We start from the raw sequence: 13,953 nt of genomic DNA, 5'->3' as shown, positions 1-13,953 counted from the left end.
AATGACCATGGCAGACAAGAACCCGTGGTTAGTATTTCACCATTTTCCATTTATCACTAAATCCAACTTGTCAGCATTCCATTAGTGGGGCGGTAAAATTAATTACTTCAACTTGAGAGAAGCTTCTAATTTGAGAGCAAGATCCCTGATAGATTGAGTAGCCATTAAATGTTGCTATTGACATTTTCCCTCTCTTCTCTGCAAATTATATAGTAGAAAGAAATCTTTCTAGCCACAAAATCTTATATAAAAGGGCAAAATGTTTATTATTTTGGCGTCTATACACGCTATTAAAAATGAAAGTTTTTTACTTCATTGGAAAAAATATGGACATAGAGAACACTGTTGTGCCTTGCTAAGCAGGGAACTGATCAGAACCACTCATAAAAACACGGAAATGCTGTTTGAGCTGCCAACTTGTTTCAAGAAGCCATTGAAAATGGGCAAATATTGCTGCTCTGTGATGGATAAATGGGAGTTATATTACTGCTACTAGGGTTGTGTACGATTGAAATTTTCCATATAAAACTTTTTAAAAAAAAGTTTTGTTAATGATACACCACTAGGGACCTCGGGAAAAGCTGAACATCTTTCACTTCTGATTCTTCATCTGGCTTGTGCTATGTGATTCCCACCTGGATAAATATCTTCTTTCTGCTCACCTCTCCTACTTATTAAAATCACATAAAACACTTAACTATTTCTCTATCTCTTTTACTCAATATCTTCCAGTAGAATATATTTTGGGGTTTTTCCCCCAAATATTTTTAAGCACTGAGTATCAAACAGACATTCAAACTGAAGTATGTACAGGTGATATTAGGCAGAAGAGCAAGGAGATTTCAACTTCCAAATTTTATACTTCCTTTTTAGGTTTTTGTCTTTGTTCATTTTGTTGTTGTTTTACTTTAAGCATGTTTTATTATAACATTTTTAAGGTAAAAAATTAAACCATGATTTCTGTCATTAAAAAAATATTCTTATGATGTACAGGATGCTCACCAGTGCTGAAATAGACACAGGATAGACAACACTTAAGAGTTGGCCCCAAAGCCTTGTAAATTGACTGGCCTTAATTAACAATCATTATCCTTGCAAGTCTTCTTATTTTTCTTTTCTCTGGTGTGCTTTGATTTGCGATTATTGGAGAACTGTAAAGCAAGAAAAAGAGATGGATTCCCAATGCAATCTAAAATTTGAAATTGCTGATTGAGTTCCGGGCACCTCCGCTATTGCACTGAGATACTACAAGCTATAAAATACAAGTGTGTTCGTAACTCTCAGTCACGTTAGTCCTTTACTCATAAGCAAAATGTTCTGAAACATTTAGCTCCTTTAGTGAATTTCTTACCTACACCCAGGAGTAAAGCATTGGGAGTGCTGAGCAGTGAGCAGGAGGTTTCTTTATTTCAATCTTTAATTCCCTCAATGCAAATATCTGACTCTCGATAAATTAAATTCTGAGGAATTTAACCTCAGTATCTCTATTTACAGGCATAATGAAGGACCGGCTAGTAGAATTTGTGGAGTTAACCAAGCGGTATGAACAGCAGTTCCCAGACAAGGACAATGAATTTGACTCGCCCCCCGAGGATATCGTGTTCGAGACGGACCACATCCTGGAATCCTTGTACCGAGACATCCAGGACCTTCAGGAGGAAAACCAGCAGCTGACTGCCGACGTGAAGCGGCTGGGAAAGCAGAACACCCGCTTCCTCACGTCCATGCGGCGCCTCAGCAGCATCAAGCGCGACACCAACTCGATCGCCAAGGACATCAAGGCCCGGGGCGAGAGCATCCACCGCAAGCTGAGCGCCATGAAGGCGCTGAGCGAGGACGCCGAGGCCCAGCACGGCGCGCACTCGGCCGTGGCGCGCATCGCGCGCGCACAGTACAGCGCTCTCACCCGCCCCTTCCAGGCCGCCATGCACGAGTACAACCAGGCCGAGATGAAGCAGCGCGAAAACTGCAAGATCCGCATCCAGCGCCAGCTGGAGATCATGGGCAAGGACGTGTCGGGCGACCAGATCGAGGACATGTTCGAACAAGGCAAGTGGGACGTGTTCTCCGAGAACCTGCTGGCTGACGTGAAGGGCGCGCGGGCGGCCCTCAACGAGATCGAGAGCCGCCACCGCGAGATGCTGCGGCTGGAGAGCCGCATCCGCGACCTGCACGACCTCTTCCTGCAGATGGCCATGCTGGTGGAGCAGCAGGCGGACACCCTGGACGTCATCGAGCTCAACGTGCAGAAGACCCTCGACTACACCGGCCAGGCCAAGGTGCAGGTGAGCAAGGCCGTGCGGTACAAGAAGAAGAACCCCTGCCGGACCGTCTGCTGCTTCTGCTGCCCCTGCCTCAAGTAGCAGGCGGGCTCGGCCCGCCACACCCCATCCCCGACCGGAATGGGCCGGGAAGCACGCTGGGAAAGATTTTGAGGCTGTCTGCACCGGGGTGAGTTGCCCTAATCCCTAGGGACCTCAGTCTTCAGAGAAGGAAAAAACTCGAGGTCCAAGAATTGCAGTCCAGCTCGTACTTGGAACGAGAGTTGATCCCACCCGCTGTTTCATCTGTAAGGACAGATGCCTACTGAAGTTTTGTGAGGTCATGATATGGCACATAGCACCCTTGCCTCTTAAAGGAAGACAAATAAGGAACTGACGTGGTAGCGTACTCTCCGGTAGATGTCCAAGGCATGTTTGTACATGGACCTCTAGGAGGAAGTCAGCTCTGCATCGGCTCACAGTATGAACTCGTTATCAAGGCTTCATTTACCCTATCCTGAAAGTACCTCTGTTGTGTTCATTTTCGAGTGAACCGATCTTGGGAAAAACTGCACATCTTCCATTTCTGATTCTTCATCTGGTTTATGCTATGTGATTCCCACCTGGATGTATATCTTCTTTCTGCTCACCTCCTCTACTTATTAAAATCACATTTAACACTTACTATTATTTCCTTACCACTTTACTTTTAATATCTTCCATCAGAATGTATTTTGGGAGTTTTTTTTCCAAAGATTTTTAAGCACTGAGTATTGAACAAGCACTCAAATTGAAGTATGTTTGTCACATTATATATATTTTTCATAAATAAAAATAATTTAAAATTTATCTTTGTACTTGATTATTACAAACGCACATATCTGTAAATGTAAACTACCAATATTTACTAATGCACGTACATAATGACCAGTTGGTTTAACTTTACTTTTGTAAATATGGTATATAAATATCGATGAAACATTTTTACTGGTTGTTGATGTTGGTTTGCTTGTTATGAGTTCATCTCACTCCCATCTGCATCTCCATAGTCCAGTTTGGGTCAAAACTTTATTTTGAACAACTCTGTGTTGGTTACTATGGTAAAGAACAGGTGTCAAATTCTGAAAATGCATACAGAACTAGAAATATTAAAAAACGGTCTTAGAAATAATTACTTTTGTTTTACTGTGGCCCATTCTTTTCATGCATGGAAATGTAGTAATTTAAAATAAAATAATTCTGGTTTTCATGTTAGTTTAATAAACATTACATTATAAACATCCTGTTTATGCATTTGTGTGTTGACCATTTAAATCTTAGTCTACGTTTTCAATTACTCTTTTAAAAAATTCTTCTACTACCTGCTTGAGCCTTCAACAACTGGATGGAACTCTGAATGGGGGGGGATGAAAAATAATTCATGTAGGGTATGTTGCCTTCTCTCCTGAGTTATTTATAATAGTTTAGCAAAATCATCATGTTTTGGAGATTTGGTTTCATTTGCAAGCTTTGTAATGCCCTTACCTGCACTTACCATGTTTCCTGTCTTTCTTTTAAGTCAACTCTTAACTCTTTCTACTTATTTATTAATAAAAGAGAGAGTTTATTCAGTGGTCATTATTCTCAGGTCCTTCAGACAGTGAACTTTTAAAAGGAGTAAAAAGAAGAGTATGTGAACTCTTTGGAACTCACTGACTAATCTGCTTATGACCATGACGTCTAGCCCTGATCCTAATTTTAATTTCATGGTTAAATATGAGAATCGTGGAAACCAAGTCCCACTGGGCTCTTCTCAGATTTCTCCCAAGTCTTTCTCAGCTAACTCCAGGGATAGGTTTCACCTATGACCTAATTAACTTTCTCTAAAAAAAAAAAGTCTTCGCACAGCTCCATTGCTATGTCTTTCATGGTAGGGAAGAGATATCGGAGATACAGGCCGCCAGCTAGTTTCCATAAGAGAGAATAGTTCATGAATTCAACCCATAAAGCAGTTTCTTCGTTTGGAATCATTCATAAAAGTCAAGGAGTTTGCTGGCTCTATGTATTTTTTAATTCCCCACATTTCACATTGGAGAATTAGGTAAAAACTTCACTTTAGTATACTAAGAGATCAGTGTACTGTTGCTTATTGAAAAGGCAAGAATTTTTCTTCCTGGTTTTTAGTAACTGTCTGGGTGTGGCATAGTGGTTAAGAACACAGATTCAGGACCCTACTCTCTGAGTTCAAAACATGACTTTGCCATATACCAACTATATAATTTGGGCACATAACCTCCCTGTGCCTCAGTTTCCTCATCTGTAAAATGGATATAATAGGACCTACCTCATAGAGTTGTTGGAAGAAGTAAATGACTAAATATGTAAAAGCACTTAGGACAGTGCCTGGCACATGCTAAGTGCTATGTTCATTATTGCATAACTTTCTTGTAGACTGAGAGAGCTGCTATTAATTAAGTTAATAGTTATTAACTTCTGAGGAAAGGTAAATATTCTTCTGTTAATAGTCTTTAACAAAATAGAATAAAAAAACCCAAGACCCTATCTTCTTTGAATATTAGGGTTTTAAAATTTTTTTACAATGAAAGAATTGTTTTCACAGTGGCATTTCATTCCTTATATCCAAGCATGTTATGAAGATGAAATTGGATGTTCCACTCAAAAAATAGTTAATCAGGAAGCAGCTGTTCTGCTCAATTTGGCAAGTGTTTTCCCCTAATTCTTTCTAAGCTATGAGTCAAAAAGCCCCAGAAGAAGTTCAGCTGTGGAGGCCAGGTCACAATAGACTAAAGAAAAGGGATCAGTTGGCTTTTCCCATATCCTGCCCTGTTTCCCAGAAGCCCTTCCTAGCTCTGACTGTGGTGCCAAGAAGTGGGTGAAATGCTGGCTTTTTCCTTAGGAAAGGGTGCTCCAGTGCCACCAAGAGGTGCTGTAGAGGGGTTTACCTGATCCTGTGACGCTCATTTGGCAAACTCTGCAAGGTGACGCTGGGTAAGAAGAAGACTTTGTGGCAAATCTGCAAATTTCATACACTGATGTCACTTATGTACAAAATGAAAGAACCAATCACAAAACAATAGATCCTTCAGGGGCTGAAGGTGGAAATCTTTTAAAGCTATTTTAACATATGCAGTGACTCCTAACTAGCCAAATGCCAAACCCTGCAGTCACAGCCACAGACTATAGGTGGTGACAACTCCAGAAATATCAAAAATAGGAAAGATGCTCACCTAGGATGCATTGTTATCCAGGATAATAAGAGTTAGAATTTATAAAAAGCTGATCAGGGGACTTCCCTGGGCTCAGTGGTTAAGAATCCGCCTGCCAATGCAGGGGACCCAGGTTCGAGCCCTGGGCCAGGAAGATCCCACAGGCCGCGGAGCAACTACGCCCGTGCACCACAACTACTGAGCCTGCTCTCTAGAGCCCATGAGCCACAACTACTGAGCCTGTGTGCCACAACTACTGAAGCCCACGCGCCTAGAGCCCGTGCTGTGCAACAAGAGAAGCCACCGCAATGAGAAGCCCGCACACCGCAACGAAGAGTAGCCCCTGCTCAATGCAACTAGAGAAAGCCCGTGCACAGCAACAAAGACCCAACTCAGCCGTAAATAAATAAATAAAAAAGCCGATCAATAGTATGAAAATGTTTGAACTGTGACATCACAAGAGTAAGTTTATGGCCTTTCAAGATAACAACTTGGAAAGAGAACAGGGTTCTTCTTGTACCAATGCTTTATAGTTAAATGTCATATGCAAATATTTGTCAGGCTCTACAGTATAAACTTCCTATCTTGACAGGAAACTACTGAATATTATGCATAACTTAAAAATAATAAAATAGGGTAATGGTAGTCTTGGATTCTCTGTATAAATCCTGCCATTCTATTTTCTACCATCAGACGCCTCTCTTCAAAATATGCAAGGCATCTCGAACTGCAGCATGCAAGTCACTCATTTGTAATAGTTTGAAACATCCATTTGTAATCAGAGTAACAGTTGACTTGCTTTTGATAGCAGAATTGAAAATCACTGGAATTAATAAAATAGGACTATTAGAAATGGAAAATGAACTGGATCTAGAGTGTAATAACTTCACCATCATATAAATATTGAGCATCTTTATTACCTACATGTGTTATAAAGAATGGACAAGATGTCCTCATACACTAGAAGCTTTGTTGTAAAGACTATATATATATACTGGTGAGAAAGAAGACTTTCTGAACGGATGATCTGAGTGGGACTGCATAGGATGCTTTAATACTGGTGATATCCTAGAAAATGAGGAGTGAGAGACAAGTCCCCAAAACTGTCATTTTTTAATTCTTGATGTTTATGTTTTAAGTATTTTATACCCCAATTTAATTGCAACATCCCTAGCCACTTCTTGGACCTTTTCTGTTTTTCCTAATCTATCGATAAATAGATATATTTTCATGGTCCTATAGCGAACTCTTTAGACATAGCCCTCTCTCAGTTTCCCAGCATCCCATAACATTCTATAGTGGGTAAAAAGAACACAGCATGCAAATTACACACATACATACATATATATAAATACATATGTATATATATTAATAATATATATCCTTATCTCTCTATTTTCAGATAGGCCCAGCTATTTGCATGTGCTCAGTCTCGCTATCCCAAACAAAGATGCACCTAAAGCCATTTAACAGGAACATGCATGTATTGAATGTGTTTCTATGTCAGGATCTTTATACTTCCCCATCGATGTGGTCTCCACTTATATGCCCCTTTTACCTGCCTAGGGTACCCACACTTGGAGATTTGTTCTAAGCCACCATAAATCTATTATGGAACAAGGTAGGAAAAGAATGAAAGAGGGAACAAATACATATCCACACGTACCAAAGCTCACTGGCTGACACTGAGCAGTGCCTCAGTTTTCTAAGTTTTCTTGGAGATAGATGATACCTCATATCTGTTCTACACTCATGCCCCCTCTGTTTCTTCGGTTTGTTTACTGGGTGGGCACCAATCTGGATCTGACCACACTTTGCTCAACAGTCCTCCCACAGCAAACATGTTCAACCAACATAACAATGCCTGTTGGTATAACACTTTTTTTTTTTGGCCTCGCCACCAGCTGGTGGGATCTCAGGTCCCCGACCAGGGATCGAACCTGGCCCTGGCAGTGAAAGCCTGGAATCCTAACCACTAGCCCACCAGGGAACTCCCCTACAAGATGCTTTGATTTCGTATTTTTATGACAATTCTGTGAAGTAATATTACCATCTTATTTTTTCTAAGAAGTGGAAGCTAAGAATGCAGTCCTGTGCTGGGTGCTGGGCCCAGAGTAGGGGGCAGTGTCCTGGGAGCAGGGTGAAGTCTTGGTGAGAGGAAGAGAAATGGGATTGGAGAAAAAGCTACTTGGGGAGAAGCAGATCATCCAAGGGAATGGTCAGTCTGAAAAGGTTGCACAGAGAGAGGATGAAGATCTGAGTCATAGGGACTGAAGTGGGCAGAACTGGGGGCAAATCGAGACCAGGATTGGCTGCCACGAGGTAGGGCCAGGAAGACTCTGTACCTTATTAAAGGTACAGACCAAGGTGGGATGCAAAGAAAGTTGTAAAACTTTTTAAGAAGGGATTATTTTCCTCTTTCTTCTTCCATTCAAATGAAACAGATTATTTTAAAAATTGTGGACAAAACGTGTTGGCTTGGGTTTCAGCTGTACATATTCCTCTCTCACGTGGCATCTAGTGGGGTAATTTATGCAAAATACTTAGCTCCCTGCTTCTAGTCATAAAAGGCTGTGTTTCAGGGTGGTGGCTTTGAGAAACAGTCCCAAACTGTCCTCAATCACTGAAGTCTCTTTTTACGAGGCTCCCCTGAGATGCCTCAGTCCATTTTCCTGAGTATATCAGGGCATCCCCTCACCCAACACACACATATAGACTCCTTAGGGATCCATAATACTCACTCAATACAAAAATGTTCAACTGCAGGTATACTGTGCAGAGAAATAACTGGCAAGGCCATTCCTTCTGCTGCAGGAGTTGAAGATCAAGGAGAGATTGGAGGACCCCAAACTGCCCTTTCTTTGAGCTCTGAGCTCGGCTGGGCTGCAAGGCCTCACTCTCCCTGTTGAAGCCGTCCTGGCAGACCTACTGTTATGTGCCTCCCAGCTGCCAGCAGCTGGTGCTCCAGCTCTTTCAAAAGACGGTTTTGGACCAAATCAAGAAGAGAATCTCCCGGGGGTAGAGAGGACATACAAGGAATGTCACCCTTAGATAAAAAGAAATTATTTAGCCTGCATGTGACAAAACAGGAATTTCTCTTGCGGCTAGGAATGTTTTAACTAGTTTATTCTTTTGCCCTGCCCTGTGGTTTCCCCTGGTCTAAAGCACCCTTAAAAGGGCATAGATGAGGTAACAGCCTCTCTTCATGATCTTCATCGCACTTGGTAACCTGGTTCATGGAAGAAACCTGTCAAACAAGAAATGTTACTGAGTGGCAAGATGTTAAAACATGCACAGACCCAGGAGAAAGTAAATCTGTCTGGGAGATGAAAGAAAGTGCCTGTTCTTTCAATGCTGGGACTCATCAGTAGGGGAGCTTCTTGTGTTTGGCATCCTGCCTTGGCGGTTATCAATATGTGAAATAACTTTGCAACAAGTGCTCATTTCCAAAAGGAAACCATAGCTTTATTAGCAGCCCTTGTCACTGATAAAGAGTTTCAGTGTCACATTAAAAATGACTGGCAGAACACACTGGAGAATATAAAAATGGTGAAGAGAAATCCTTTCCTTCTTGATAAGAGACAAGAGGCTTAAAATAAATATTTTCGCAAGGCATCATCCAGTGGTGTGAATGAATTTGAGAGTTAAAATAAGAAGAAAGAAAGGAAGAAGGAAGGATGACCAGTTCCTAAGGTCAGACAGTAAGATAACTGTGGACACCCAAAAGAGCAGAGTGGGATCAGGGGACATGAAGCTGAAAATACTGAAAGTAAACTTTCCTGTGAACGAACCCAATTGATTTTTATCTGTGCACTAACAAATAGAAATCGTGAACAAACAACTTACTTGGCTGACATGTCAACAGGGACAATGGTTTCAACTAGAAGTTGGTACGTTATCTTTTTTTTTCCCTCTGTATATGCCCTGTGAGTATAATTTGGTTAAATTATGTACTATGATATTCTATAATATAATTTTGTTTGGGCTTAAATTCAATGTAGTAAGTGGGTTGAAAATTTTGGAAATTCCTACTAACACCTAAAGGCCTGTATAGATTTCTGATAACTCAGAGCCTTTATATTCACTTGCATATTAATTTATTTTCCTTTTACTTTTTTTTGTAAAAAAGAAAAAATGAAAAAATTGTGCCTCATAGTTTGATAAAATATAATTACCACTCCTCTCTTCATCCAACTATTGCATTATTCTTTAACAGTTAATAAAATTAGGAGAGACTGATGCTATTAATTCCATTTAGTCTATTGTTTCTTTGCTTGGTCTGCTTTTTTATTCAGAAGAAAATTTATATGTATATATATGATAAAATGTATAATATATAAATTTATATATTTATATATATATATATATATATATATATATATTTTCAAAATTTTCACAAAGACTTAAAAACAAAATAGATACTACAGTTTACACCTCAAACAAAAACTCCTGGAATTAAAGGTACACCATGTAGCAACTGAACAACTGAATTACCTCCTTAAAGTATATTGCCAAAACAAAACAAAACAAAAGGAAATATTCATGCATTCAGATTTATATTACCAACTCCTCTGATTTATTTGACAGGAGAAAGAGGCTGTGATTTGTCAATGTCCACATACCCTGTGTGGGCTTAGTTGACAGTATTTGCCTTCTCTATAGCTACACCTGCACACTACACAGCTATAATAAATCATCAGATGTGGTTAAGGCAACTAAGAAAAAAGGGGAGGGAAATGACTACTCCCCAGCGCTTGGTAGCATAAAAACACAGAGGTACCTCATCTATTTTTCAGAGTATTGGGTCAGATGAGTTAGCCCACACACTGTCATGTGAAATGGCCAAGGAGTCTACCCTTGACTCTTTCTTCTCTGTACCTCCTTTGTGGTTGATCTCATCCATCCCATGGTTTTGCTACCCTATGGTGATAATTTCCAAACCTTTGTGGAGAGAAGATTGGTCACTGATGACCCCAGCAGCTCTCTTTAGTTTGCCTGATAAGGAGGAAACATACAGTCTCAACTGTACCCAACGTACCCAGGTGCTGTCAGCGTAAGTGGGCAACCTCCCTGAGCAGGTGGCACCCAAGCTAGACTCTTCTTCTTCTGCTTGCAGGACTCCTCTTATTCTCACCTTTGAAAAATATTGTTTTTGAGTAGCAGGGGTGAGCTCATAATGAATGCAGCTGGGTACTGCCCAAGCATGTCCTGGGATCACTAGACATGACACAGCAACATCCTGGGGCTGCCCCTCCCCCACCTGTTGTTCCGCCTGCACCGTGGGACACTCAGATGTTTGCCTGAGCCACGCACTCAATAATCTACATCTTTAGCCTAGATTTGTCACCTGAACTGCATACTTTTATATCCTACTGTCTGCTTGACCTCTCTTCCTGAATGTCCCATAGGCTCCTCCAACTCAGCATTCTGTTCTTCCTCTGATGGACCTCCTTCAGTTAATGGAATCATTACCCTCCCAGATAGCTAGAGGCAAAACATGTGAATCACCTTCATTCAGTTCTTTCCTCCTCTCTGTCCACAACCAAATGAAATTAAAGAATTGCTGTTTATACTTTAAAAAAAAAAAGATGAATATTTGTGGGCTATTGTGTGGTTAATAATGCAATCCAAAATGCACACCAGATACGTGGGCTGTAAAGGCAGTTACAACTTTCTGTCTGGATTTTCCTAATTGACCCAACGAGAAAGCTTCACACATCAGGAATTATGTTTTGATTTACATTTAAGTTTATCTAATCTTCAGTGTGGTTGTTCATTCAATAAACGTCTATTGCTCTTCCCTGGTGGCGCAGTGGTTGAGAATCTGCCTGCCAATGCAGGGGACACAGGTTCGAGCCCTGGTCTGGGAAGATCCCACATGCCGCAGAGCAACTAGGCCCGTGAGCCACAACTACTGAGCCTGCGCGTCTGGAGCCCGTGCTCTGCAACAAGAGAGGCCGCGACAGTGAGAGGCCCGCGCACCGCGATGAAGAGTGGCCCCTGCTTGCCACAACTGGAGAAAGCCCTCGCACAGAAACGAAGACCCAACACAGCCATAAATTAATTAATTAATTAAAAATGTTAAAAATAAATAAATAAACGTCTATTAAGGGCAGAGCTGATATTACTTAACTCTGGTCCAAACTTGCATACATATTTCTTTTACATACGTAAGGTGCCTGGAACCAGCTTCTTGGAGACCTGTTGTCCCAGCATAACTTTCAATAGCTTCTCCTTTCACTTTCACAAGTGTCTGAGTTTGGATGATAAACTGTACGGTCACCCAACATATATATGATATTTAATTTGGGTGTCCCCTTGTATGACATTTTCTAAGTTCACCCTGCCATTTAATATCTAGCCAACTGAGTCTGAGTCTCACCCTGAGTGGCTGCAGGAAGACCCTACCTTTTGTTAGATTGTCCCTCTCCTTGTTGTGGAAACTGTGGGGACAGAGATGTGGCCTTTCCTCACTGCCACTTCCTGAGGCCATATTTCTTAACTGCCAAAAACCCAAAGTAAAATAAATATCCCTGAAAAAAAAATTAAGTATAATAACACAAGGAAGAGAGAAAACTAAGAAAAACTAAACAGTTAAAATTAAAATATAAGGGTTAAAATAGAAATGTCATGAAAAGTGAGTTATTACAAGATAAAATAACCAGATTTAATTATAAAATAAAAATTAAAAGCTACAATATGTAAAATAAAATCAAAACTAGTAGAGATTAAGAAAAAATCTAAACAAGGAATAAATATAACTTCAGTTGGATGTAAAGTAATAATACTTTGAAAGGCAATGCAAATGAAGACAAAGTAAGGAAAACAAGATAGAGGCAGAACACTTAAAGAATAAAGAACTAAAACAGAAATGGGGAAAATTAGGTAAAATGAATAAAATGAGGTAACATGTAAAGTGCTTCTCACGGTAAAGTAATGCTAACTCACTGCTCTATAAAACAAAGTTTGTCTTTAGTGAAATTGGAAGACAAAAGATGAGGGGGAAGGGAGGAGAGAGTAAAGAACCCTTTTGAAAGCAGGCTAGGAGTCCTTTGCAAAATTCCCACTGGACTTCTCTGTAGTTGAGCCCTTAAGTGCTGGGAGATGGAAGGCACCAGGCAATACAAACCTCCGTCGCCCGACCCTTGTCCCATGTCCCAGCAACCTTGCATCCCTTTGTGGTATCTCCGGCCCACAGCTGTCTGAAAAAGCCTCACCACAATTTCAGCAGTCAGGGTTGGTTGACCTCACACTCGCTCAGTCATCAACTCTGTTCTTTGGAACCCAGAAGAATTGCACACTCAGGTGTCTGAAAGTGCCTGGAAAGTATTTCGTAATCCCCAATGTAAGCAACAGAATGCTTCTCGTTCTCACCTTCAGATGAGAAAATATGTCCTAGTGTTGATGCTGCTTAGTGATAATGTTACCGACCTTGGACTCTTTAATCAATAGAAACTGGTAAGAGGCCAGACAAGAAATTCAGGCAAGGCTTTACTGGGACTTGGGCTGCAGCCCAAGGGAGCAAAAACAAGTAACAGGTTCCCTCGCTCGCTCCCTGAGAGGGGTGAGGTGGTCCCTTAAACGGGTGAGGGTAGGGCCAGATGCATGCGTTGGGCCGCAAGGGTGACTTATGTGGTCTGCCCACCCCCTTGGCGGTGCTGTGTGCAGGGGTCATGAGCAGTACCCTGCTTTTGCTCCTGACTCCTCAGAAGTAGCAGTTGGGTTTTTGGTCTTTTCGTATCTTGTTGTTCATAATCTGCCCCAGCTGCGCATGTACGCAGTTATTTTTAGTTCCTTATAGTTTCTTTGTATCCTGTTCCTCAAGGAGATGTTGGTCCAGGTGTAAGCACTGCAGCAAAGGGTCCCAGGTCCCAGGTGCCAGCCTGTCTCAATAATACTCTGAAAATCTATGATACGGCCATATTTCTTCACTGTTGAGATAAGGAGGGGGTTTAAAAGTAACCTGGAAGTTGAAGGGTTTAACTGATGTTGAAATAATAGGGTGTTAGGCTGAAATTAGGAAGTGAGAGACTTCTGGTAAAGCGAAAGTGAAGAGTCTATCAAAGACAAGACACACCTGAGGAGAAGGCAGCGTCAGGGTTCCACACAATCATTTGTATATTTATTTAAACACAGAAAGACAGCAAGTGCACCCTCAGGAGATAGGCTCACTTAGGGGAAAAAAGATAAATGATAAGAAATCAAGCCAATAATGGGGAATCAGTCAAGGAAGCAACCTTTGTGGAATACTGTAGAACCCTTCATCCACGCTACACATACTGTCTGAGCCCTTAGGAAACGTTTCCTCAGAAACCTACGGGAAAACAGGGCCATTAAAACCCGAGCATGCCTCACAATCACCCAATTCTGAGACACAGATTCAGGAAGTTGGGGTGAGGCCTGAGAATTTGCATTTCCAACAAGTTCCCAGGTGATCCGGATGCTTTGAGAACCACTGGCATATATTTCAAGACGTGTTAATTATC

At 41.2% G+C, this 13,953-nt stretch overlaps 1 protein-coding gene across 2 annotated transcripts in view; it reads left to right on the top strand.

Annotated features, from left to right (window-relative positions):
* Positions 1-3,539, top strand: part of STX11 (syntaxin 11) — a 31,514-nt gene extending 27,975 nt beyond the window's left edge. For both annotated transcript variants that reach the window (XM_007171327.2, XM_057528117.1), the window contains exon 2: positions 1,495-3,539. In XM_007171327.2, coding sequence (XP_007171389.1) covers positions 1,500-2,363 — 864 coding nt within the window. In that variant the 5' untranslated portion in view covers positions 1,495-1,499 and the 3' untranslated portion in view covers positions 2,364-3,539. The remainder of the gene's footprint in view (positions 1-1,494) is intronic.
* The last annotated feature ends 10,414 nt before the right edge of the window (positions 3,540-13,953 follow it).

This window comes from Balaenoptera acutorostrata, chromosome 14, assembly GCF_949987535.1.
Source record: "Balaenoptera acutorostrata chromosome 14, mBalAcu1.1, whole genome shotgun sequence".
NCBI classification, from domain to species: domain Eukaryota; kingdom Metazoa; phylum Chordata; class Mammalia; order Artiodactyla; family Balaenopteridae; genus Balaenoptera; species Balaenoptera acutorostrata.
The sequence above is the reverse complement of the archived record's forward strand: the minus strand, read 5'-3'. Positions and strand labels throughout refer to the sequence as shown.